Source organism: Engraulis encrasicolus, chromosome 14, assembly GCF_034702125.1.
Source record: "Engraulis encrasicolus isolate BLACKSEA-1 chromosome 14, IST_EnEncr_1.0, whole genome shotgun sequence".
Classification (NCBI taxonomy): Eukaryota; Metazoa; Chordata; class Actinopteri; order Clupeiformes; family Engraulidae; genus Engraulis; species Engraulis encrasicolus.
Window position 1 is genome coordinate 9,341,973 of NC_085870.1, and position 26,125 is coordinate 9,368,097.

Consider the following 26,125-nt stretch of genomic DNA (forward strand, 5'->3'; position numbering starts at 1 on the left):
ATATGTGAATTATCATCAGGTTAAGTTGGTGGTGATATCGGCAATTTAAAATGTTGTGTCTATTTACCTATAGTGTCTCCAGACCCTTATTATAAGCCTCTGGCAGCCATGTTGGAAAATAACTAATTTCCCAAAGTCAGATTTTCCTAGATCTTTATTATGTCATTTAGCAGGTCCAATAGTAATAGAATCCATGAAAAAAAGTTTTGTATCAATTTGTTGGGGTTAAACCTTATATTAACCCGCCTAACTCGAAAGTTATCTTACAAGCAATACATGTGTGATGGACAGACAGACACACAGACTCTCATGGGCCAGACAACTAGAATGAAGAGTACACCCCTGGCCTGGCAACTTGGTGTGCAAGGCATAATTAAAGCCTACAATGTTATACTCTGCAATCTGAGATCACTACAAAAGTATATAGCTCAACCCAGATGTGGAACAAGCTAGACAAGGTAGTGCTTTTAAGATGAAATTGTAAAATTGTAACTTCCTGTTAATTTACTGCTTTTTTAATGGATTGACCCCAGTGTACAACTGATCAATTAAGCAACAAAGCAATGTTCAATGTAGAAGAGGCAATGTTAAGTAAGTAGAGGTTCAGTAAACAAAAGGTTCTTGTCTCATTGAACCTGCGGTGTACCACAGGGTACAGGGCTTAGATCTGTTCTTTTTAATACCATTATGGGTCATACAGACAAATATTTATTATTAATGTTTGTCAGATTGGGAAAATTCAGCCACCCTGTCATGAACAGAAACAGGCATGTCTGAAAAAGTTAAATAATTTGCAAATAGAGCATGCTAGTATTCTGCATTGGACACACTCAGGAAGAGATCCACCCTACATTCACCAATTCACTTGCTGAAACTTGATATTGCATGGACCATTTTTTATTGTGGGTATAACTCCTAAAGCTTATGGTTGAAATGGAGTTAATTGTGCGACAAATTATTTTCAAACGACACTGTCCATCAGAATGGTACACTAGATGTTATTTTTCTGAAGAAAAAAAAAAACAATCCTATTTTCATCTGGTGCTTATTTCAGCCCATTTAATGTAGAAAATAAATAACACTAAAAGACTGTATTGCTGTGTTTTGCAGTAAGAAGGTGGGAAGAGGTTTAAGCAAACCGTGGAAGGATGCCACTCGAAAGTGTCCGCAGACAATAAGATGTCCAGATTTCAACAATGGACTCACGTCTTGGTAAGTAAGCGAGTAGTTATCGACACGTTTCTATAGAAAGCGGTTTACATTAGAGTACACATCAGTATGGGAATCAACCATAATGTCTTCAATTGGTCTTCGCCACTGTACCTTGGAATTTTAAGGTGACAAATTATATAAAGAACTGTGTAAAAAGGTAAAAGTAATTTGAAAAAAAAATTGAGAGAATTGCAAGATAGCATGGAAAATGAATCCGCATAAATATCCTGCAGAGAGCTGTCATAAATAATATGTTAAGCCTGTGCACGGCAAGGAGAAAAGCCATTCATGTCTCTATTTGTCTCTGTCAAATCTGAGTTTTCCAAAATCTCCACTTTTGCCAGTTTTTAGAAAGATTCATTTTCAGAGGAAAAACCTCCGTTTCTGAAAGGCGCAAACAAGGGAAAGGCCTTAATTTTTTAACATAAGCAGATATGGGTAAAGAGCGTGTTAACGATAGAGAATAGTGTGAAAGCTACTCTACCGTGCAATACAAGAACGCAGTAACTCAAAATGGTCGAAAAAATTTTTATATCGGAAATGGGTTTTAAACTATCTCATTTGTCTTGTGTCAAAAAATGGTGGTCTAACACCGTCCCGTTTTGGAGAAAACTCATTTTGAAAAAGTTACTGCCTGTTGTATTTAAAGGTTATGTCGTACAAAACAAAAACGCAGTAAGTCGGCGAGTTACTGCTGCACGTTCCAATGGGACTGGTTTGGGAGTAGACAGTAATACTAGCCAAGAACGCAGTAACTCCTGCAGTAACTCCATTTCGTGGCAGTAATACCAGCCAAGTGCGCAGTAACTCTGTTTTTTGTGGCGAAAAGACACATAAATGTTGTTTTTTTGGGTTTTTTTGTGTGCATTAAATGTCTATCCTAAACAAGCATTACCAGGAAGTGTCACCACCAATTTACCGACAACATAGTTGTCGCGCCATATGGAAAACTTTGAAGCCTTTTTTCTCAGTTTGCCGTTTTCAGAGTTACTGCGTTCTAAGATTGTAGGGCAGTACTGCTTTCAGATTTTATGCTTACAACAAATCTAAGAATGCGGTGAATGATGAGCCTTGAAATACATGTTATGTTTAATGCAGATTTTGTGCAAAATAAAAGCATCATGATGCACCATTGTCTCAGTCTTTGCCTTTGCTTCTGTAATATTCACCAAGTATTTTCTAACTCTGTTATAGTACGTTATACTTTCTTACTTTGTCAGGATACTGTTGGGTTGATGACATGGGCTGACAACATGAATTACGAGGTGTTATATTCAGGGTTAAATAAAAAAAAGTTTTAAGCAACTAGTTCTAGTATTTCTGGTTAAACTCAACACAGTCCCATCCCAACTCTTCAATTTCTGACGTTGAAGGTATACCTGTCACGTCACATGTTGACTATGTGGCCTAAACCTAAACCTTTCCCTAACCCTAACCGTCAGTGAAGTTATGCGTCAGTGAAGTTATGCGTGTCTGTCTATGTCTGTAACTATATGTAGGCTGCCACTTTGACATGGACTCCCTGGTAGAATAGAGATGCTTAGTCTCAATGAGACAATCCTGGCTAAATAAAGGATAAATAAAGGGGGAAAAATGCTGCCACAAGGGGTCGATGTCAAAAATTGCAGACTGGTCAAAGGTGGTCAGTAATTGACAAGTTCGGATGAGACACTGTAATTCATTCAACTCCTATTGTAGATTCCCAGTATCTATCAGATACTGAGGTCCTCTGTTGAGGAACAAAATGTCTTTTGAGTTCCAAAAAATAGTCCAGATGCTTTAATTTTAACTCAGTTGAATAACATGACTTGGATGGATGAGACTTTTCACAGACTCAGAACTACCACCTTTAAAATGAGGTGGTACAGTGTAGTTTATCATGAATATGGGTACACCCATATTTCCAGAAAGCCTTACTATATACAAGATACCTTTGAAATGATGATTCCACAACCACGAGGACCCATGCTGCATATGTCCTTGAGAGGGTGAGAAGAGAAGGAGCCAGCACTGAGTCTTGTAGCGTACTTATCCTCAAGTTACTTTGTGGAAGGTTTGTCAGCCTATGCACTAAATGAGCCAAATTTGAATAGGTTCTATTAGCACCCTTGGCATCAGAATTGCAAGGTCTGAACAATGGACGGCCCTATCACAGAGGTTTCTTTCCACCGTCTAGAGAACCTATACCTGCTGTTGTTTTAGGACATGACAACCTGAAAATACCCCTCTTGATATTGTAGGCCATGCCCATTTGGTACCCCTTAATGGAAGTGGAAGAGGAGTGGACAACACGCTTAACCAGTACTCTGAGCAGTAGCTACTCCAAATGATATGCAACCATGTATGAACCATGCAGAACATGGGGTTACCCTTACAGAGAAGGTAATAGTTCCGGGTTAGAATCTAACTGTGTCATTACATGTGCCTCAGTCATCTGACAAACTGTAGAATGTTTGGATAAGAATGTTGGTTTTAGAGGACGGTATCAAAGGCCCTATATAGCTCAAGGTTGCGATTGGTTAATGATACAGTGTTGTGTAGTTACTGTAGATCAGTGATTCTCAAACTTTTTCAGACCGAGGACCACTTTGTCACCCAAAAAATGTTCAGGGACCACCTGCCAACTGAATTGACAGTTGACGGGTGCTAAATTCTATGCACATCACTTAGGCCTACTTCTTACTCACATTTACAATCCTAATATTACAAATATAGTCTACTGATAGCTTGTCTTTGAAAAGTAGAAATACCCTTGCGGACCACCGGAGCTCTGTCGAGGACGACTAGTGGTCCCCGGACCGCACTTTGAGAATCACTGCTGTAGATGGTTAAACACATATAAGCGCATGCCGAGGAGGGTAAGTGAGGACGGATTCAAGGACAACGACCAAGAGAATCCTAGACAGACTAGAGTCACTAGACAGACCATTTTTTCAGTCCATATCAGTTTAAAAAGGAAGTCCAAATGTGTAGAGCTGTACAATCATGCTTTACCGCCATAAGGTTGGTTTGAAACAATGCCATGTACATCTCCTGTTTTTGTAGGCTGACTCATTCCCTCCACATCTTTCCAAGTTACTTAGAGACAGGGTTGTGTGCCTTTGATATTTTGCAGACTGACAAGACCGATCCATCCATTACAGCATAACACGAAAGCCACTGAACTTTCTAGACATGACGAAGCAAACTCCAGGACCTCCAAACCTCCGAATCAGGTGATCCTTGATTTGTTTTTCTTTTAACACAGCATTTCCACTATTGAGGACACAACCCTCAGCAATATTTAAGACAACATCTTTTAAATGTGTTCAAAGGCAATCAAAGGACAACCTCTATTATTAAATGGTAGATACCCATTTTGGTTGGTTTGGTTTTGATGGTTATGTCTCATGGTTACTTAACATGGTAATGTCATAGCCATGTTGTTATGATCATGGCTCTAAATTAACACCAGCCAAATACTGGTAGTGTAAGTTTGGCTGGTAGAAAATTCCTACTAGACACTTTGACCCATTAGTGAGTGTGTGGTTAACTAGTACGATTAGCACCTACAGTACTAGCCATTAGCCAAAAAGTAAATTCAGAGCCCTAGTTATGATGTGAGTTTTCTCAGCAAACAATGATTTGGATCGCCAGCGATCCCATCTGCACCATAAGGATACATGGTTTGAAACTGACTGAAATGTCATTGTCATCCTTCTGGAGCCCGGTAGCTATCAAGTTCTTATGATTCGGCTTTTCATATTTCGCAGAGTGAGAGTTACATGCATAAGCATTAGCAAGATGTTCACCCTCAGCATCCTTTCCTCCTCCAGCATCTGGATTGGGCAACTCAAGTAGCTTTGAAGGATAATTTACTCTGTATGCCCTCTTCTGGTTCACAATAAGTACTACATGTTTCACTGCTAGTTACTACTTTAGTGCCCCCCATTGGTTTGACGGGAAAATAGTTTGTGGGATAATGAATAGTAGTGGTCTGGTTGCTACTGGACTGTCAACATTATATTAGTATGTTTAAATGTTTGTTTTATGATTTTATAAGTCTATGTCTTGTGTAATGCCTGTTTATACAAGTTGATTTTACAAGATATAACAATAATATGAGTCATCCCTGACTTCTTGTAAAGCTGTACAGCGGAGAACAGCAATCAACATTTTTCAAACAACATTTTCAACAATACAGTTAATCCTATTTATTTTTGAAAATCATGCCTTTGGGTGAAGCACATACGGTATATTATCTTAGATGTTGGAGGAAGGTAAACTGTTAAAGTGGAAATGAAGCAGTGACCTAATATAGGGGTCTATAACACCAGTAAGATAAGTCAGCAAATATATATATATTTTTGAAGTCTGAAATTTAAGCCGTTAATAAAAAAATAAAGCACAAACACGTAACGTTTCTGTTAACGTTTCCAGCCAACAGCGGGTGACGTCACGCGAATGGTAGTCTCCTATTCTAATGCTGTTATGATAGTAGTGAATTAAACATTTGGGACTTGCGTGGCTGATTATGAGCTTATTTGCTTAACCCAAATGAAGCAAGAATACGTGTTTGGGTGGGACAGAACAAATATGAGGCATGAAGGCAGACAAGACATCCCATCACATGAACCACAGGTAAACAAGCAGCTTTTTTTTGCTAAGGTGACAAGTCGCTAACACATTTTGGTATGAGCCAACATGATCACTATTCATAATCGTGCGATGTCGTGCAATGTTGCAGTTCCCTACCTTCATCTTCCGATGATTTCGCCAACATTTTCCAAGCACCTGAATTAGGCTACTTTGACATCTCCGTGCCCACGTTTATCGGTGTTATCCAGTCAACAATAATCCAAGGCAACAACGCTATTCCAGCCAGTTTGAGGATGCATCCGAGACTTCAATAACATAATAATTTACTACAATAGATGCAGCTACTTTAAGCATGCCATAACTTAATGTAGGCCATGTAATGATAGTTTAACGTGTCATTTCCCGTGGCATCAACTTCAAATCCCCAAAGCTCCTCCAACTCCGAGAGCGAGACGAGAGAGGGGATGGGAAAGCCACACACACAGGCTGCGTCCCTTCCCTTCACAAAGCTTTCCAAACTTCCGCCAATTTTGCAAGTTATTTTCTATTACTGAATTGAACCACATAGCCAACTTAAAGACATGGGCTATCAGATTAGCGTCCAACAATGCAGGAAAAAGACGTTATTGGTGACGGTCTGTCACTACAAACCTATGAGATCGAGCAGCCCCAGTCCTGACTCCTGTCCTATGGTGGATGCAATGGGTGGATGGCTGCAGCTATCCCACCATGCTCGTAGCAAAGGCTTTTTGACACAAAGTGATAATGACACTTGGCATTTCTCTTTCATCTGATAGTAGGTATATAACATAGAAAACCCAGGGACAATGTAAAATGAACCCCTCGTCCTTCTTCAATTTTACTGCCACGATTAGAGTCAGTTAGCGCTGTAGTTAGCACACGCTAACGTTAAGTGAATGGAAGGCTACATTAGCCACCAAGTTCTACCATTCGCGTTACGTAGGCGGCGAACATGGCTGCGCCCTTGTGGCGAAACTCGGTAATAACATGTCATTTTTCAGCAAAACTACTTAAAAGTGCAGTTCAATGAACATCCATTCGTTTATGAAAATAAATAAGCCGCCAAAAAATGATAATAGTTGTCAGTGCTTCATTTCCACTTTAAAGCTCCCCCTAGGTATTCAGTTGACAATTACCAACAGCATTTGAAGGAGCTGTGAAAAGTGGAGAGTTATGTTGGCCTGTACCTAACCCTAAACCTAAGATTTGAGGGTACATTTCCTGTATACTACTGTACTCTACATTTACTGCAGTCAAGTACCTCTGAAGAGTACAAGACAATATCAAGACCATGACTAGTTGAGAACAAATCAAGACCTAGTCCAAAGAGGTTTGAGTCCAAGACAAGACGAAAAAATATATTCAAGACTGAGTCGCTTATCAGCGAATCTGCAGAAATCATTAATTACAATAACATAGAACGTTTGAACTACATGCGGTATAGTTAATTCAGAGATAAACTAGTATGTGATTGCTCATCAAGCTCCACTCTAGAATCTTTGATGACCAGTACACTCATTGACAGTATATATAATGGACTCCAAATCAACGCTCTTTTACATTCAACATTTGGAAGCCAAAATCTCTCATAGGAATGAATGGGATTTGGCCATTTTTTGGTCTTTTTGGGTCCAACCTTGGCTCCACTTTTGGCTTCAACAATGAAATAGAATTTTGGCGTCCATTCTATATACTGTCAATGAGTACACTACTACACTACAGTACTCTAAACAGCACACAGACACTCGTCCAAGACCAAAGGCAAAGGGCATATTTGGCAAGACCAGTTGCAGAGACCGAGTCAAGTCCGAGTTCAACTACCAGCAAGTCTGTGACCGGACTTGAGTATTACAGTCCTACACTATTTTCATTTCTTCAGAAGATGTTCAATGCTCTATTGTTAAGACTTTCACTCATATGAAATGAGACTGTTGGTATTGTTTCACTACATATCAATTGACAAGTGTTGATACAATTGTACAGTTGATGCTAGGAGTGAGATTATCAGGAAAGAGCACATATTTGTCACAAGACAGATTCCATAGTTTGGCAACAGCGCAAGTAATACTGGGAACTTAGTAGCTAGTTGGTCACTGGTGATTTGGACATTGATAACAATACTTCTGGAGGTATTGACATTGAAGAATATTCCAAAAATGTATTCCACCAATAATTGTTTCATTATAAAACTTGAAGAAAACCTTCTTGGATATAATGTTTGATGTTGGGTTGGTTGAAAGGCTTTGGATAATTCATTGTAAGGCATTTGGTTCTTCAAAGTGGAAATACTGAGGTAACTGCTAAGCTTGTCCTAGGATACTGCTAATTGTGTTGTATTACCCTTGTGGTTATAGAGCACAAAGGATGAAATGATAGATGGTTTGAATGAATGGGATTGGAATGTCGGTTTAACCAACGGTATAAAACAATCCAACATTGTAGAAGTCTACACATTGAATGCTTTAGCAGACAGACATGGGTTTTTTGGAACTGTTACGAAGAAACAATGCCGTTTTCGTCCAATATATAGAACTACATAATGTATGGTACTAAACATGTGCTCTGACTGCTATGTGTGCTCAGACTGCTGACAGTACTATCACAACCTTAGTGAAGGTCACAGCATCACAATGAACAAAGCATCAGCAAGTTGCAGCAAAGGGTTGAGAAGAAGCTTGACTAGTTTTGCTCCAATTTTACAAGATGCACAGAAAGGTCAGTCTTTGAGCTGCCGTACATACAGCTAACAAACAGCAACAGCCTAGCAGCAACAAACAACATGGACAACTTGCAGACATGTGCTTCACAGCTGCTCCATCATCCAATTTCCTTCTTTCTCATGGGAGGAATAAATACCGGAGGAGAATGAAGTAAAGAATCTCAGAGGGGCAGCGGAGTGAAATGAGGCTGGCCTGGTCTTAATCATCCATTCAGTTTTATAGCAGACGTGTGTGTATAGCCTTTTGGTGCAGATGGGATCGCTGGCGATCCAACTCACAGTTTGCTGAAAAAAATCTACATCATACAGTGAGACTTGATCATTCCCACTTTGGTAAGAACAGGCTAAAAAAATGTTGGGGCTCTGCTTGAAATGGTTAGTAAACGTGGACTGGCTTACCATTGCCGTTCAGGAACAGCAAGATTGCCTCTAGTCAGTGCTTGGAAGACATGGTGGCGAAGGCTTTCGATGTGTGGAGTGTCCTCGAATAAGGTTTTCATTGGTCTTGCCTGTAGTCTACTAATCATTGAACTAATTCTACATGTATTGAAACCTTATTATAACGCTAATTGTGCCTCAGCCCATCAACTGTTCCACAGTTATCCGGCCATACATGAGGAGGCTATGTGTGTCTGTCCATCACAGACTTCTGTTTGCTCAATTCCTGTTGAATGGGGGTACGGATTTGCACCAAATCTTGTGTGTTAACAATGTACAGTATAATAGGTATGCGATTTGAGTACATTTTAGAGGCCAATGGGTGGAAAGATTTGAAACATACATATAAACTGATAACATTTTGGAGGCCAACGTTTTCAGGATGAATGAAGTTCCACGTTCCACCTGTTTTTATTACCTATTTACAAAAGTATTGTAATTGAGTAGCTTTTATGAGTACGTAATTTTTAAGTATTTTTGAAAATAAGTACTTGAGTTGGATTTAAGAAAACCAAGGATACTTTTACGTCAGATGCTTACAGTTACAGTCATTATGGAGTATTGGTTACAGTCCCTGCAGCAACTTGTGGCTTGATAGCTTGCCCAAGGGCACTTGCTATGGATTAAGATGTCAGGACCCACATAATGCTACTGGTGAGGATGGGATTCGAACCCGCAACACTCACCACCTGAGACCAACTCCCTAACAATTAACGCCACGGCCTCCTACATTGAGCGAGCGTTCATTACAGCCCTTGTCAATGACATTCAGAAGTGAAACACCTTTGAGATTGGCGATGCAAACATCCTAAATGTAATGTAAACATATCCAAAGTTCATTTCATAACATTTCTTTGCCCTCTAACACCTAAGAAAACAATGTTTCTCTGAATATGTGGTATGTAGGGATGGCATTGAACTTGATACCTAGCGTGATACCTAGTTGGGTGAGCTAGCCCTGTATTCTGATAAAGAAATACATTATTTTCCATTACAGATATTTTCTTTTAATGATACCCAGACTTGCAATACACAAACACAATACACATGAATATACACAAACATGCAAAGGCACAGGCACAGGCACACACACACACACACACACACACACACACACACACACACACACACACACACACACACACACACACACACACACACACACACACACACACACACACACACACACACACGTGAGATCCAAGCATTTGTATGTTGAGTTTGTATTTTCTGTCGTCTTGGATAGAGGAATGTAAAATCTGGAAATGATGATCGACAAGATCCAAAATTGGGCTATTAGGTCTGCGGTCCATGATTCCAATCCAATGCACTTTGAGTAATAAGGGCGAAGGCACACAGGGTGGCCAGATGTGACTGATGATTTCCAGTCAAAAAAAATGTTCAAAAGCGCCTGTAGGCACTAAATCCCGTCCAGTTTTAACAAAACTCTTTTGATTTCTATGGATATAAATCTACAGGATAAAGCTGCCCAACACCTTTCTTTCACCTGCAGAGGGTCTTCCTAAACAGCCCAGTTCAGTAGAAAACTGCCCAATCTGGCAACCCAGTTGGCACATTAAGTAAGGGTTAACATTCGGCGAGAAGGTCGCTACCGTGGAATAGCAGCACGACAGAGAGAATCTTTAGACCCCGACGCGGAGCGGAGGGGTCTTGTTCTCTCTGAAGTGCTGCTATTCCACAAAGCGACCGACTCGCCGAAAGTTAACCCGCTTATTATTTGTCTAGCCTATCACAGCAGCTGATTAGAGTCTTGTTGAAAAGTCGCTTTAGCAGTGAAAAGTCTTGTTGCCATTGACAGCGGTCTGTTATAGACCAACCCGTCCGTTATCGAAAAATAACAGACGTGCGAACGTTGGGGAGCCCCGTTGAAATGAATGGAGCATTCGACCGATGACGTCACACCATATAATAATCTGTGATAAACCACTTCAGACTTTTTGGCTTTTGAGTAAGCGAGCTGGCTAAATCATATAGTGTCATTAATAGTTGTACAGAGCTGCAAAGGTGGTTAGTAACAATTATTTACTTGATATGAGGAAAGTAAAGGCTATAATATTTTGACTTTACCTTGCCTTTACGCTCTGGATTCAGACACATATTCCATGTAACTCCTGTTTATGTCACTAATGTCTGACTCATGCCTGTGAGTCAATTAACCCATTTTGTCCTAAGCCCTTTTTGGGAAATGTGCATTTTAAATCCTACATATCTCAGCCTCTGAAGCACATACAAACATGAAATGAGTTACATTTAAAAGCTAGGACCCTCGTTTTGCCTTTAGCTCTAACTTACCCATATTTTTAGTAAAGCAGCTCAAATCTCAAGAACCTGAATGCAGCGTATATGTGTTTCCAGGACACAATGGGTTAATCAGCCATATTTACTGAGAAAAAATAACTTTCAAACACTTTCTTCAAACTCTCCATGATATAGGTTATCTGAAGGCTTGTAATGAGTGCCCTTCTTCCTCTGTTTTACAAGCTACTCTCTGATGTAACCCGTCAGGATAAATCAGGTAACTGGGTCTGTAGTAATGAGATCAGCCGCTGGATTTACAAGTTATTTGTAGAGAGGGGAGCAGTAATGTAGGTAACAACACTACACATTACAGCACACTACACTACAAGGCATGAGCCTGCATTTCCTCTTCAAATCTTGTTGACATCATTTGTTTACATTTCGTTTCAATGTTGCAGTCAAAGACACAATGCTGGTGGCCCATATCTGTGTCAATCTGTCTGGGTCCTCCTCATCTTGTTTTGCGTCATCTTGCTTTGTTTTGCCACTGCGACTGCGACTAAGTTGTATCTTGTGCAATGTCAAGGGTTTTTGTCTACTCTGAAGGCTGCGTTGTAAGAGCTCTTGGGTGCAGCCATAAACATCAGAGAGAGCAACGGGTTTCCCCATGTAACATTTACTGTAGCCTAGGTGTTTAAGTTTAATAGCATGACGCTATGGATGCTCAGTCCTCGTTCCTAAACTTTTTGGAGTATAGATCAGTGTTGCAGACCTTTTTTATTTCCTTTCAGTAATCTTCTGTATTATGGATGTGCTCGCATTCTGAAAGTGAAGCGAAGTGAACTCTGCCTTTTTGACATGACTGTAGGTAACAGAACAAATGAAAGCACATGTGTGATGGAAAAATATTGTTTTCAACTATCAGTCGTTTATGTATTTTGTGTTTACAATGTGACAAAGCTTTTGCAAACATTATAGCACAGACCTTTGCATAGAAGTATTTTTGGGCATGAACATTAGACTTTTTTTTACATCACATTGATGCAAATACACTTATCATGTGAGAGGGTTTATTGTGAACCTGCAATAGTTAATCATTCACACTTTTGCTATTTCGAATGAAAAAGTAAACGACTGAAGTGCAGCAATCTGCTGTGAAGTCCTTTGCTTGCATTAAGTATGTTCTTTTCTTAGTAGTAGTAATAGTAAGTGGGTTCAATTAGTAATTGGGTTCCTGCAAAGGATTAGACTTTCACAGAAACGGCAACTTTATGTCCAAATGGTATTGCATTGTCAAGATACTAGACACACTTTGATATAATGCAGTTAAAATGTACAGTACTACCATGAAACAAAAACTGAGTAAAGGAATCACGAAACTTCTAACTCCCTTGTGAGAACCTACTTACTAGGTAGTGAGAGTGCAACTTTGGTCCGACTCTAAATACCCTGCCGCCTGTGTTGACTCCAGCGAGTCAGGTGGAGCGTTCAAGGCAACACATAACCTGCCATGACTCTGACTCTAAGGGACACACGTCTGACATCTAATAGGGATTTGAAAGGATTGCGAGCGGTGTGTTGGATTAGCGTGTTAGCGGCCCATAGAAAATTACTTGGTCTCTGGGTCAGTGTGTCAGTGTATCAGTGAGTCACTAGGTTTTCTCCAGAGCACTGTCTCTTTCTACGTACTTAGCGTGCTAGCGCTCACTTCCTGGGACAAGGCGTTTCCCTGCCCCCACGACTTCTGTCAACACTGCATTAAAATCCACGCGCGCAGTCGCGCACACACACACACACACACACACACACACACACACACACACACACACACACACACACACACACACACACACACACACACACACACACACACACACACACACACACACACACACCCATGCATACAAACACAGAGACACATGTGTGCATGTGACTGTGTGTACACATAGGCCCTACCCACATGCACATAGGTGTATGGACATGCACTGAGTAACAAACATGCATATGCACACACACACACAGTTTATTTTTTTCCCATAATAGTCAGATACAATAGATCTCAATATAATCTAGATGTCAATAGTGTCATCTTATTCACTGAAATCTGAATAATAACACACACACACACACACACACGCACACACACACACACACACACACACACACACACACACACACACACACACACACACACACACACACACACACACACACACACACACACACACACACACACACACACACACTCACCTGTACACACACACACTTTCTAGCGGTGTGCCTGAGCCATGGCCAAGCGCCGGGCAGTGTGAGAACAGGCGCAGACAGCATGGCCCTCCAGCGATGGCTGTTTGCCGTCAGGCCAAAAAGCACCCCGCTCAGTAAACACAGGTGCCGATAGAGCTGGGCACCGGTCAACCGCTCAAGTGCATCTGGAGGACAATCTATACAAGTAGCTCAAACAGACTTAGGCTACCGTACAGTATTGCCTTGAAAAGAAAGGTGTGCTGCACGCTCCTCTTTTTCACGATCTGGTGCGTCACAGGAGTGGGGAAAGAGGGTTTTTTTGGGGCGGGGGGTTATTGCCTTTATTTGACAGGATAGTGAAGGTAGTGACCGGAAGTGAATGGGCAGAGAGAGATGGGGAAGGGCCTGGAAAGGACCCGGACCGGGAGTCGAACCCTGGTCGGCCGCATAGCAAACGAGTGCCCTACCATTTGCGCCACGGTAGGGCCGGGGAAAGAGTTGTAAGAGAGAAGGAGTCACCGGAGCATCTCAGATGTGATTATTTTTTTTTGTGTGTTCTGGCACTGCTAAAAAATAATCACATATGAGATGTTCTGGTGGCTCTCCTCACTTAGAGTATTGCCTCTTACTGTTGCTTTTGCATTGGTGTCAATTTTAATATTATAAATCCCTATATTGGATTAATCTGTATACACTCACTAAGTAGCCTATTGACTGCTGTAGCTAAACTTATGTCTATATGATCTTATTCCCTTGGTAATCTTTGGATAATTCATCATAACAATTAACTGCCATGTCATTGTGTTTTAACTACAGATGAGCAGTAGGCCTACTTCAGAATAGAGTGATGGAAGAAAAGGATGGAGAAGGCGAGGCCATGCCAACCACTGTAAGTAGATTCATGTACTGCACGTCCACTGCTCAACCATTTTATCAAAATGTTCAGCGACTCATGCAATCAAATACAGACTGTAATCCATTCGAGTAATAACAACGTCCATTCCTCAAAATTCTTGTGAATTTTGGTAGAGCCGATGATTAATCTGATTAATATTTAGCCTTTATCTGTCCTTTATCTGGCTTAAAAAAATAATAAAAAAAACTCATGCCATATCTGCCCTGGGAACGGCAGAGTTCGGTGACTGCCAAAAAAAAAAAAAAGGTTCACTGTTTGCCAAGCAAACACCGATTTGAAAAAGAAAAAAAAAACCTTCTCAAATATTGTCCGTGCAAACACGCTCTTTGCCTTTGAGACATTATTGATTTTTCATTTCGATGATGGCACTTCTCGCTGATATGATTAATTCGGATGAAGCGATATATTATTATTACCCATTGGTCTAACAACTATTCTATCCTACAAAGCAAAAAGGCAGATTGTAATGCCATATATATCAAAATCTATTGTTAAATAAAATGATTGATCAGCAAAAACGGTGGTAATATAAACTAACATAACTGTCACATGTCAATAATCTCCCAAAAAACACTTTTACTGGATTGCAGTATCATTTTAAAGTCAACTGGCTCAGTCTTGAGCTCTGCACAGTTACTGCCTTTTTGATTTGTAGGGCAGTATTATGGGCTCCATTGCACTATAAATATCTTCATAGACTTGAATTTGTATTATTGTCCTCTCTTTCAACTTGACAATTAATGGAAAAAGGAGGCACACACAAGGCGTGTGTGAAAAAGTGTATAGAAGCGGAAATTAAACAACAAAAGTCTGAGGTTAACCTCAGACTTTTGTTGTTTAATTTCGGCTTCTATACACTTTTTCACACAAGCCTTGTGTGCGCCTCCTTTTTCCATTATCTTGAGTGATTACTACTTTTTGGGAGTGCACGCACCAAGCAATACACGGGTGTTAAGTGCAGGCTCAGACGCCGACCTTTGTTGTCCTTTGTCATCAACTTGACAATTAAAGAATGATGTGCTGCATTGCCATAATGAAATGGCAGTAAAAATGACTCTGTCAGTGCTGCATGTGAATGTGTGAAGCCTGTTTACTCGCTTCTTTGACTAATTGTCAGCACACAGCAGAAGTGAAACCAGAGACGGTTTAATTAGAATAGAGAATCTTTGGTAAAACATCCTAGTTAAAGGCAGATAGGCACTAGCTTACAACCTTGCCTCTTCAGAGCGCTAGAGCATAGATCTTATACATGTGTATGGGTACACAGGAATAAAGCATAAACAACACATGTCCTTCATACCATTGCCTTTCACATAGCTGGAAAAAAAAACATTGTATGCAATTACTCATTTCACAACTCTGATCAAAAAGATGTCTCTGCATAATAGGCTTGCACACAACACATTAGACGAAATTGTAGTAACCAAAATGACAAAATGCATGCTTGGGGGGACAGAGAGTACAAAAACCAAAAAAAATTGCCAACAAGTCGTAATGCTTACAAGTCATATGTCAGTCCCACACAACATACTTGAGCAGTGCAGACAAAGGAGCTGTGATAGACGTCTATGTGAAGGAAACAATGATTTTTAGATGTGGCAACCATTCTGTGAGTGGACATGTACAGGTTGTAGTGTTGCTTCCGAAGCTGCAGGACTAACGGGAAGCAGACACGTGAAATGGGGAGACCTTTACCAAGCAAACCAAACATTACCAAAGGTCAAGTCCAACATAAATGTACTGGCAGTTTTTGTTAAGGTTGAGTCAGTACTCCTTATGGGCATACTCTCCATGCAAACGTTTAGATGCGACAAGGCATGGAGGAGCAATAGAAACTGCAGTTACAGTTTACAACCTGAGAACACAGCCAGTCATGTTTCAGTAGAAAATACGGTAACACTTTATTTTAGGGTTACATCTATAAGCACTGACACATACAATGTTAACGCCCGTATAAGTAACGTATAAGGCATGTACTAAACAAATTCAAACATTGGTTAAGCATGTATTCGCAAATGTCTTGTTCATGCACAATTAGGGATTTATTACTAATATAACCTTAGTAAGGACCAGTAAGCCTATATTCCTATTTATTAGTAAGTACGTAATAAGTGGCAGAATACAATGTGTATAAGCGCCCGACACACTGTGTGAACAACAAACCCTGAACAGTGTGAAAACAGATGTGGAATAGGGGTTTCTATTCTATAGTGATGCATTGCTCAACCCAGATGGCTTAGGGCCTCTGCACTACCTCCCCCTGATTAGCAAAGTGTAAGGGTTTATTAAATGACTACTACGGTACAATCTGCTGAGACTTCTAGTTTTCTTTTGTTTAAATCAATTTAAAAGAGGTAACAGGGGCCACTACAGGTATATAGCAATGATTGGACATACTCTTCTCAATGACTGTGGGGTGGTGAGATGTAATTTTTTTCATGTACCACTGAGTTTTAATTGTAAAAATAACCCCAATAGTTTTGAAGCGAAACTTAACTATTCTTTTGTGATAATTAAGTTAATGTTTGAAAACATTAATTCCAAGAAGTGCAGTGCATGATGGGTACGCAATCTACAAACAACCTACCCGGCTCTGAGCCTACCTACGTCCTTAGCTCCTCCCCTCACTCATGCAATTTAGTTGTTATCCAAACAATTTGCCATGTACGTAACAACAGAAATATTATCATTGCTGCATTGGCCATGCATTGCATTTCTGACAAAGGCCATCATGCACTGCACTTCTTTGAGCTACGTTTGTCAAACATTAACCTATTTATCACAAAGGAATAGCTTAGTCTTGCTTCCAAACTATTACTCAGCGTTACATTCTGCATTTATTTTGGGGTTTTTAGAATTAAAACTAATTGGTGTATGAAAAAAATGGGTAGAGTGGGGGCCCTAGGTAGTGCGGGGGCCCTAACCCATCTGGGCTGAGCAATGCCTCACTTTAGAATAGGGACTCTTATTCCACATCTGTTTTCACACTGTTCAGGGTTTGTTCACACAGTGTACCAGGAGCTTAAACACATTGTATTCAGGTCCTTACTGCTTATTCTTTAATAGAAATCTAGGCCTACTAGGTCCTTACTAAGGTTATATAGGTAATAAATCCCTTATTGTGCATGAACAAGACATTTGCGAATAAATGTCTAACATCTGTCTGATTTTGCTTAGTACATGCCTTAAAAGTTACTTACACAGGCATTAATATTGTATGTATTAGTGCTAATAGATGTATCCCTAAAATAAAGTGTTACAGAAAATACTACATGTTCTTTCTGCTTTGTCCATGAAAAGCCCGTAGTGATTTGAGTTATATTTTTCAGGGAACTCTCATAACACATTGAGAACATCTTTAACAGTTTTACAGTGGAAAAGATGGGGAAAATGGACGATATGTATAGGTAAAAAAAACGTGTTTCCCCTGAAATGGTGTGTTTGTGTGCTGTTGACACGAGAGCTCAAGATTAAAACCAGGTTTATTCCACTCTTAGTAGTAGAAGACAACACATTGCCCAGTGTTCAGACAATGGGAAGAACATATTCTGAAGTGTGAGCCAACTTCTCCTCAGACTATTTTGGTTGCAATGTTTTTTACTTTGTTTAATTTTGGTATAGCACTTCAACTTTGGTGGACAGGAATGCGTCACTGTCACTGAATATTCACCACACAAGAAGATCTGTTGGCTACTCAATTGAAAGCTTTGCCTGTCTTCAGTGTTAAAGCATCTATGGCCACCCCCTTATCTAGTAACAAACATTGTGTACTTCTGAATGGTGTCATGAAGGAAGCTTTGATTATTTGTCTAGTTTTATAACTTCTTTTTTGATACATTTCATGGACTGTAACATAACTAACAGAAAGACACAAGTGACTGAGAGTGCTCCCCCCGAGGTAACTGGAAGTTTAAGGCTTACCACATTCCCACAAACAGAAAAGACACATCAAGAGAAACACAAATGGCATGTGGGAGGGGGGCTCTTCGGCATGGCACGAAACTTGAGCTAAGGAGCGCCAAGTGTATTTTTTTCAAAATCCGTATTTAGGAAGGTTGGAATGAGATGTACAGGATGTTGATGATTGCTGGAAGCATTACCGCGGATGAGATAAAAGTGTCAGGACCAGGGAGATGCTAAATTGAAATGAAGGCCTGCTTTAACCACAGAAACGAATAAAAAATAAAACACTGTTTGTCTGAGCATTGGCCACCCCTGCTCACGCTCTGGAAAGAAGCATTCCAAGTCTTATTAGATGGCAGTGGAACCACTTTTATTGCATTGAAAAGAAAAGAGATGCCAGGCAGTGAAGTGCTCCCGAGAAACCCCATAATTTGCCTCGTCTTCAGTGAGCTAGCCCTGCAAGACGGCAGCTCCCACTTTGTCATGCATAGCCTATTCAATTCAGCGTTCCTATGTCATTGTAGACAGTTCAATTCGTAAAGCCATTCAAGTTTGTGGATAATAACAAACAACAACCACTTGCTCAGGAAATACTGTACACATCTCGTGCTAAGTATGGTCTTCTCTGCATGGCTCCCTCAAGGCCATAAACTATTTTTTTAATTGTGGGAATAGTCAAGGTGAAGAGCTTTAAAATAAAAAAGGAAAGTGTCAGTTCTATCACACCTCCAAACCTTCCACATCAGTTTACTGTAAAAGGTCCTCTATGCTCTGGGCGGCCAATTAGGACACGGCATACAATATAACCTGTAAACGTGACAGAAGAAGAACCTCCCTCTGGGGAGGCAGTGGAGCAGGTCTCTACACACAAATATTTAGGGGTTGTATTTGACTCCCAGTTAAAATGGGGACAGCATGTTGACTCTTTAAGTGCACGAATCAACCAACATTTACACTTCTTGAGAAGGTTGCGTGTGTTTGGTATTGAGAAGGAAATAATGATGGCCTTCTACAGGGCTTCTATTGAATCCATCATTAGCTATGGGATAATTATATGGTTTGGGAACCTGACAGTTAAACTGAAAACTGAGCTACAAACCCTCATTAAGAGAGCTGGGAATATAATGGGCATGCCCCCTCCTGCATCATGGCAGGCTTTATTTGATGAAGCATTGGAAAGGCAGGGTTTGAAGATCTCGCAGGATGATGATCATGTTTTGAACTGTGAATATGAAGTACTGCCCTCAGGAAGAAGATATAGACTCCTAAACTATAAAACAAATAGGTTCAAATTTTCAATGGTCCCCTGGTCAATTAAACTGTTAAATAGTAGGTCTTAGTGCGTGCGTGCGTGTGTGTGTGTGTGTGTGTGTGTGTGTGTGTGTGTGTGTGTGTGTGTGTGTGTGTGTGTGTGTGTGTGTGTGTGTGTGTGTGTGTGTGTGTGTGTGTGTGTGTGTGTGTTTGTGTGTGTGTGAGGTGGGGGGGTGGGAGGGGGTCCTTATTGATAGGGGTGTGTGCAATATGGTTGTGTGTAATATATTTGGTTGCCGTATTCTGGACGAATGTTGTGATGATTGGCCTAGATGAAGAAGGATAAGAACAGTTGTCTGTTTACATGTTTACATGTTTCCTTGTTTAGTGTACATGTGTATTATTTGTCTGTCTACTGTACTGTACTGTTTTTCCTTTTGGTACTATATCACACGGTAATGCCCAAGCAAAATATCTCTCTTGTAGAGACAATAAAGGATATCTTATCTTATCTTATCTTATCTTAAAATGTTGCTCCAGTAGGATATTCTTCCCCGGCGGCCACATACACATGTGCTCATTCTGGGAGCACATAGCCCTTCCCCTTCCTCGTGTACATCAAGATATTAAACATGTCAAGACATCAATTTTTCCACCCTCCTGCATGGGAAACTCTAGCCTGCAGAAATTTCCACTGCACTGAGACAGCAGCGTGACACTAAACCAGGTTCCACACTGTGGCAGCCATATTGAATATATTTCTTCGTTAAACCATTGTAGGATTTTCGCTAACACTTTATTTTAGGGATACATCTATTACTTCCAGGGATGTTCATGACATGTTTAATTATTGTAATTTCACTGCCGCTCGACATTAAAGCAAGTGAACAAATGGAATGTTGTTCTTATTTATAATTAAACATGTCATGAACATCCCTGGAAGCATCAGGCTTATCATGAGCGAGTTGACAATAACTTCCTGTTTGCGTGTCACACTATAAAGGGTCGTAGTAGTGAAATATTCTCTACATACAATGTTCCTGTATAAGTAACTTGTAAGGCATGTACAAAGCAAAGTCAAACATTTGTTAGGCATGCATTCGCAAATGTCTTATTCATGCACAATAAGGGATTTATTACCAATTTAACCTTAGTAAGGACCTAGTGGGCCTTAGCATTTGCTTAGTACATGCCTTACAAGGTACTTATGCAGGCATTAACATTGTATGTATTAGTGCTAATAGATGTATCCCTAAAATAAAGTGTTACCGGATTTTCTTAGCTGACTGGGTTCTAATATTGTTAAGGGACAGGAAGGACTACTTCAGAAGTGGCTCGTCAGCAACTGCGCTCTAATTATTTGCAAAAAAAAGGGTTTGGGCACTACCCTTTGTAATTTTAATGAATGGAAACAAATGGATCCTGAAGTTACATTTTACATACTGAAGTCTGAACTGAGTAAACCTTAGCCTGGTCCTGACCATCCCATAATACTACCATTTCCATTTCGTATTCATGGTGCGGAGCCAAGTGTCTTGGCGGAAGTACGTAGGATGGCGCGCCAGGCTAAGTAAACCTATGAACAGAATTGGAAACAGTGTTGTGGTTATGCGTGCCATGAATGTCGGCACACACTAAAATAGTTTGTCTCCAAAATACCAGTTCTCCCAGATGTCCCAACATGTATTGACAATATAGTGTTATTCACCCGAGCATTCATTTTCCTGCCAGTTAATGCATTACTAAAAAACAAGGTATAATGCCTTGTCTGGCTGTGTGCCACTTTGCCAACCCACACCAGAGGCGATTTGAGGCTCTTTTTGGGCCAAGGTAAACAACCATGACTTCAACGTAATACCGTTTGCCGCCTCGGTAGCTTTGACTTTGTTTACCACCTCTCTAGCTATAGGGTCAGCCTCATGTCAGCCAACTCTTATTTTTCTTATTTGCCATGAATGGGGAAAAAAAACAGAACACTCACATAGCACAGTGAAAACACCACACACTCAAGGTAATAGTTAAAATATCTTTATTAAAAAATATATTCATGTCGTTTTATAGTGTAATTATTTGCAATATCATCACAAAATACTGTACAGTAAATTCTGTAAGTTGTAACTCATTGTTACATCTAAAACATAAGAAAATATAACATATTACAGACAATTGATTGACAGATTAGACAATTGATTCTGTAAGTGCTCCAGAGTTGTCAGAAAATATTTTACAGTAACCTGACAGCAAGAAACAGTCACAACAACAAAAAGATATATAAACAAAGCCAACTGCAGAGACTTACACTGAAGCGCAAGAAAAATGATTGAACGCCTTCTGTTTTCTTGACTTTTCCTGGTTGCCTCAAATTTATATTGTTTCCCTTTTATCATGTTGGTATTATAAAGTGCTGATGCAAAAATACACTAATTCTGATAATGGCTGTAAGAGTTAGGCGTACCTGTATTTAGCTTACCAGTATGTGACTGGTAATCGAATGAATGAAAAAAATGAAATAAAAGAATGGACTCATAAAACAGAACACCATTCAGCATCTGAAGTACAAAATAGTTACATGCAACAAAACAAACGGCAGGCCAAAAATACAAACGTACAAAGATTCTGAATATTCTTTAGACATTGGTTGCTGATTGCCACTATTTTGCATAAACACAGGGCAGGAAGTGCTTCAAAACAAACTAAAAGCTTGGGTTCTTTAGGTGCTGGTAAGTAAGGAAGTGCTTAGAAGAACTGTGGAAGTCAGCAAGATAAAAAAGATTCCTGTTTCATGGACCTCTGCATGCGAACATGTAGGCCTGCATCAGCAAAGAATGGTGTAAGGAATGAACGAAAAATGTGTCCCTATACACCATATAAGCTACTACCTGTATAGACCTGAATGTACACGAGTGCTGACATCATGGTTTTGCAAGTGAAACTTTAGACCCTTCAGAAACCAGACATCGACGTGCCACAAAGCATGCCCATTGACCGCCATTTCCCACAGACCTTCAAATTGACAGACACTGTGGCAATAACTAAATGTTTACCCGCAGCGTTGAGTAACATGCAAGAGTTCATGCGCGGAACACTTGCCCTGGCGTGACGCCTAGACAAATAATACAGTGGAGGTGCTGACGAAACCATTTCGGCATCGCACAAAGGAGTTGTAGGCAACTGGAAAGTTCGATTTTGAGCTTGAAGATGTTCTATCATCTATCCAAGGCCTTTATACAGCTCTGTCTTAATGTTCAGGAGCTCTGTCTTTAAATTTAAAAAAAGAACTGTACTTGTACTGTTCTTGAACTTGAACTACTTGAACTGTAGGCTACTTAGTTTTCAAATTGTACCAAACTGAGAAAAAAAAAAACATCACTTGAAGTGGCCATAGATAGTTATGCTGTGTTGGGCTCTCTTCTCCTTTTTGGCAACATGGCATATGAAATAATACAGTAAATAGATAAACAAGCACTCAGTATTTAACAAAAAGTGTGTCTCACAATGCGAATGAAAATAAAGTATCTGGAGACTTGTCTGTTCTTTTGCCCAAAATAAGGCCAGCAAAAGAGTTGCAATTCAGAGTTGTATAAAATATAAAGCAGAAGTAAAAGTAAAGTGAAAACCTCATTAGGCAGTATTATGTACAGTGGAATAATTGATGTAACAACATGTAATAGTGTTGTATTACCATCATGAATTTACTTCAACTTTATAGAGCTCTGTTGAAAGTAGACTGAAAGAAATGATTGAACAATTAGTTGGATTTCGCTTTAGGAAATTGTAACTGTACAAGTTTTGATCGAAACGCACATTAGCCTGCTACTGCGCCTGATGTAACGTTTTCTTTCCATTTCCCTGAGTTATGTAGGCACTGCATGAAGTACAGCACACTAAAAACTTACAGTATGTGCCTACCATTAAAAAAATCTGTCTTTTACACACATTTACAAAAATATATTTTTTTTTGAAATGCCATCTAACATTGTAATAACTGTATCATTGTAATACTGATTTGAACCTCTGTATACTACAAAAGCCCTGGGCATAACTTTTTAAACCTTGACCCATATAGTTCACATGTTTATGTGTATGTTTACATTTTTTTTGACATCTACATCTATTGCTCATTTACATTAGAAAGTGTATGTATGACTGTGTGCAGTATGCATATGTTTCTAATAGAATGCATGTGCAGAGTTGACTATCCATTGGCCTCCAGAGGTGTATAAAGTAGAGATAGAAGTATAACAAACACCTTCATTAGGTACTCATTAAGTACAGTGGAATAACTGGTGTAACGATGTACAAGTACGTCTACTAGTCAATCTACTTCCACTTTATACACCTCTGCCTATTTTTCTATGGAATTAGGTATGTGTCTAAACCTGTTGTCTTCTCCTCTCTCCCTTTTTTTTTGTTTTGCTGTTCAGTTCTATGTGCAGCCACAGGACTCCACGATCATGTCGGGCACGTCGGTCTTGACTATGCTGTGCTGGGAGTTGAAGTAGACCATGGAGAGGGGCCTGCGCTGGATGGGCACGCAGCAGGACGACACGGCCGTGTGGATGCCATTGGCCTTCAGCTGGCTGAAGACGGTGGCGTGGAAGGAGGAGGCGATGCCCGGCGAGCCGGCCAAATGCTGCGGGCACTGGCCCATGCAGTAGTTCATGTGGTAGCCCTCGGGCGCGATGATCCAGTCCTGCCACTGGATGTCGCGGAACTTGATGTAGAAGTCCTTCTTGCAGCACACACTCACGTCGTCGCCGCAGCGCAGCGAGCGCTTGCTCAGGGCGTGCTTGGACTCGTCGTCGCGGAGACGCACCTGCGCCACCAGGAAGGGCTGGTGGGCCGCGTCGGGCGAGTTGCACAGGTTCCGCCCGCCGTCCTCGCACTCGACTTCCAGCCTCAGGCGGCGCTGGCCCCCGTCCAGGAAGGCCTGCAGCGTGCGCGTCACCGTGAAGGTGTGCCAGTTGCTCTTCTGCACCTCCAGCGTCTTGCGCAGCACCAGTGTGCGGTTGGAGCCGGGCCCCAGCGGCCCCGACACGTAGATGTTGGCCGTCATCTGGGGCTGAGCCTCGGGCGCCACCACGTACAGCCACAGGGTGGACTGCAGCACCTGCACGTTGCGCTCTTGCTCCTGCACAAACTGGAAGCTCATGGTGGGCTCTCCAACTCCCTTGTCTGTGAGATGACAGGGAGAGAGAGAGAGAGAGAGAGAGAGAGAGAGAGAGAGAGAGAGAAGAGAAGAGAAGAGAAAGAAAAGAAAGAAAAAGGAATAAAAAACAAAGAACATTTTGTTATATTGTGTTTTTAGTACTAGTACACATATGCCTAAATGGAATTAAAAAATAAGATTACAGTGGCAAGCATTCATTAACTCCTCAAGAATGTTTTCCCCTATAAACCTAAACACTTTGGTAAAATAAGGACATAAGACTTACAGGATAAAGGATCTAAACATTCCGTGAGGATACATCATTAGGCTTACAGTTCAGACTACACAGAAAATTGCAACCAAATGTAACCACATTGTAACCACACTGACCCAAACTCATCCAAGAGATTTACGCACTACGTTTACGCACTACTTTTAACACAGAAACAAATATGTGCATATGCTTACCCATGTCTGCGAAACTGACAATCTCGTACGCTTGATCTCGACTGCTCAGGTTGGCATCCAACTCCAGCGTCCCATCCTGCTTCACCCGTCCCGCGTGGAGTTTCCGAAGAGCGGTCATCAGTGCGGCTCGAGGAACGGTGCTGGTGATATTTGGTCTGACTTTCAGATGGAGTTTTTCCAGGATCTGTTGCTTGGCGAGTTCTACCAAGAAATTTTCCTCCGACCCCTTTTCCAACATGGACAAAGCGCAAGACGCACACCCAGGAGGGGCTGCAGCTGCGCCGTCCACTCCTCGAACTTCAGCCGTCAAGGCAGACAGCAAAATCACTGCGATCACCGTTGAAAGCATTGCGCGCAGTAGTTTCCTTGTAAATGAGCACAGTGTCGTGGTTGACGAGAGAGAAGCAATATGCTCTTGTGCTGGCATTCTATCTGAAGTGATTCACTCGCGTCTCTGCTCCTCTGCATGTACGAGCGAAGAGTCAAAGTCGTCAGAGAGCACAAGTTAGTACTTGTTGCGCCTGAAGGTTCTGATGACCCGAGTCAAGTCTTGCTCCTCCGTGCAATCCCGTTCAGACAAAGAGCGAAAACGAGTGGTACTTCTACATGGGATGCAGGGGAAAGTAGGGTAATCCACCAAATGTTGTGACACGTTGAAGGGACGTACCAATCACCGCATCACGGAAATTACACACGCGCGCACTGAAACACGCGACCTGTCGCGAGCATGTACACACACACACACGCACGCACCCCAGCTCTCATACATAAATGCACGCACATGCACACAGGCACTCACACAAAGGATAAGAGAAGGCTAACCCAACCTGCTCAAGAGTGCAAGTGTAACCGCGATGACATAAAGAACGTGTTGATACACGAATGCGCACACTCATCCAAGTTGATGTTCTTTCATGTTACATGACTACACATGTACAGTGAACTCTTACACGAACTTCAACTC

General features: G+C 40.9%; 1 protein-coding gene and 1 long non-coding RNA gene across 3 annotated transcripts; one reads left to right on the plus strand and one right to left on the minus strand.

Annotated features, from left to right (window-relative positions):
* The first annotated feature begins 1,127 nt into the window (after nucleotides 1-1,127).
* LOC134462050 (uncharacterized) lies at nucleotides 1,128-24,059 on the plus strand. 2 transcript variants are annotated; one of them, XR_010037483.1, is made up of 4 exons: nucleotides 1,128-1,212; nucleotides 4,328-4,427; nucleotides 14,291-14,363; nucleotides 23,969-24,059. It is a non-coding gene; the product is annotated as an uncharacterized LOC134462050 (long non-coding RNA). The 2 variants fall into 2 exon arrangements; XR_010037482.1 differs by lacking the exons at nucleotides 1,128-1,212; nucleotides 4,328-4,427 and adding an exon at nucleotides 5,547-5,832.
* Nucleotides 21,557-26,080, minus strand: LOC134462049 (inhibin beta B chain). Its single transcript, XM_063214897.1, has 2 exons — nucleotides 25,162-26,080; nucleotides 21,557-24,719 (listed from the first exon to the last, which is right to left on the minus strand). Exons 1-2 carry the CDS (start codon nucleotides 25,586-25,588, stop codon nucleotides 23,971-23,973), a joined length of 1,176 nt encoding a protein of 391 aa, XP_063070967.1. The 5' UTR covers nucleotides 25,589-26,080; the 3' UTR covers nucleotides 21,557-23,970.
* Nucleotides 26,081-26,125: the final 45 nt, after the last annotated feature.

Excerpts from the sequence above, each read along its gene's own strand:
- LOC134462049 (XM_063214897.1), bottom strand. The coding sequence starts at position 25,588 with ATGCCAGCACAAGAGCATATTGCTTCTCTCTCGTCAACCACGACACTG. Across the intron at positions 24,720-25,161 it reads TGTCAGTTTCGCAGACATGG|ACAAGGGAGTTGGAGAGCCC; the intron begins GTAAGCATATGC and ends GTCATCTCACAG.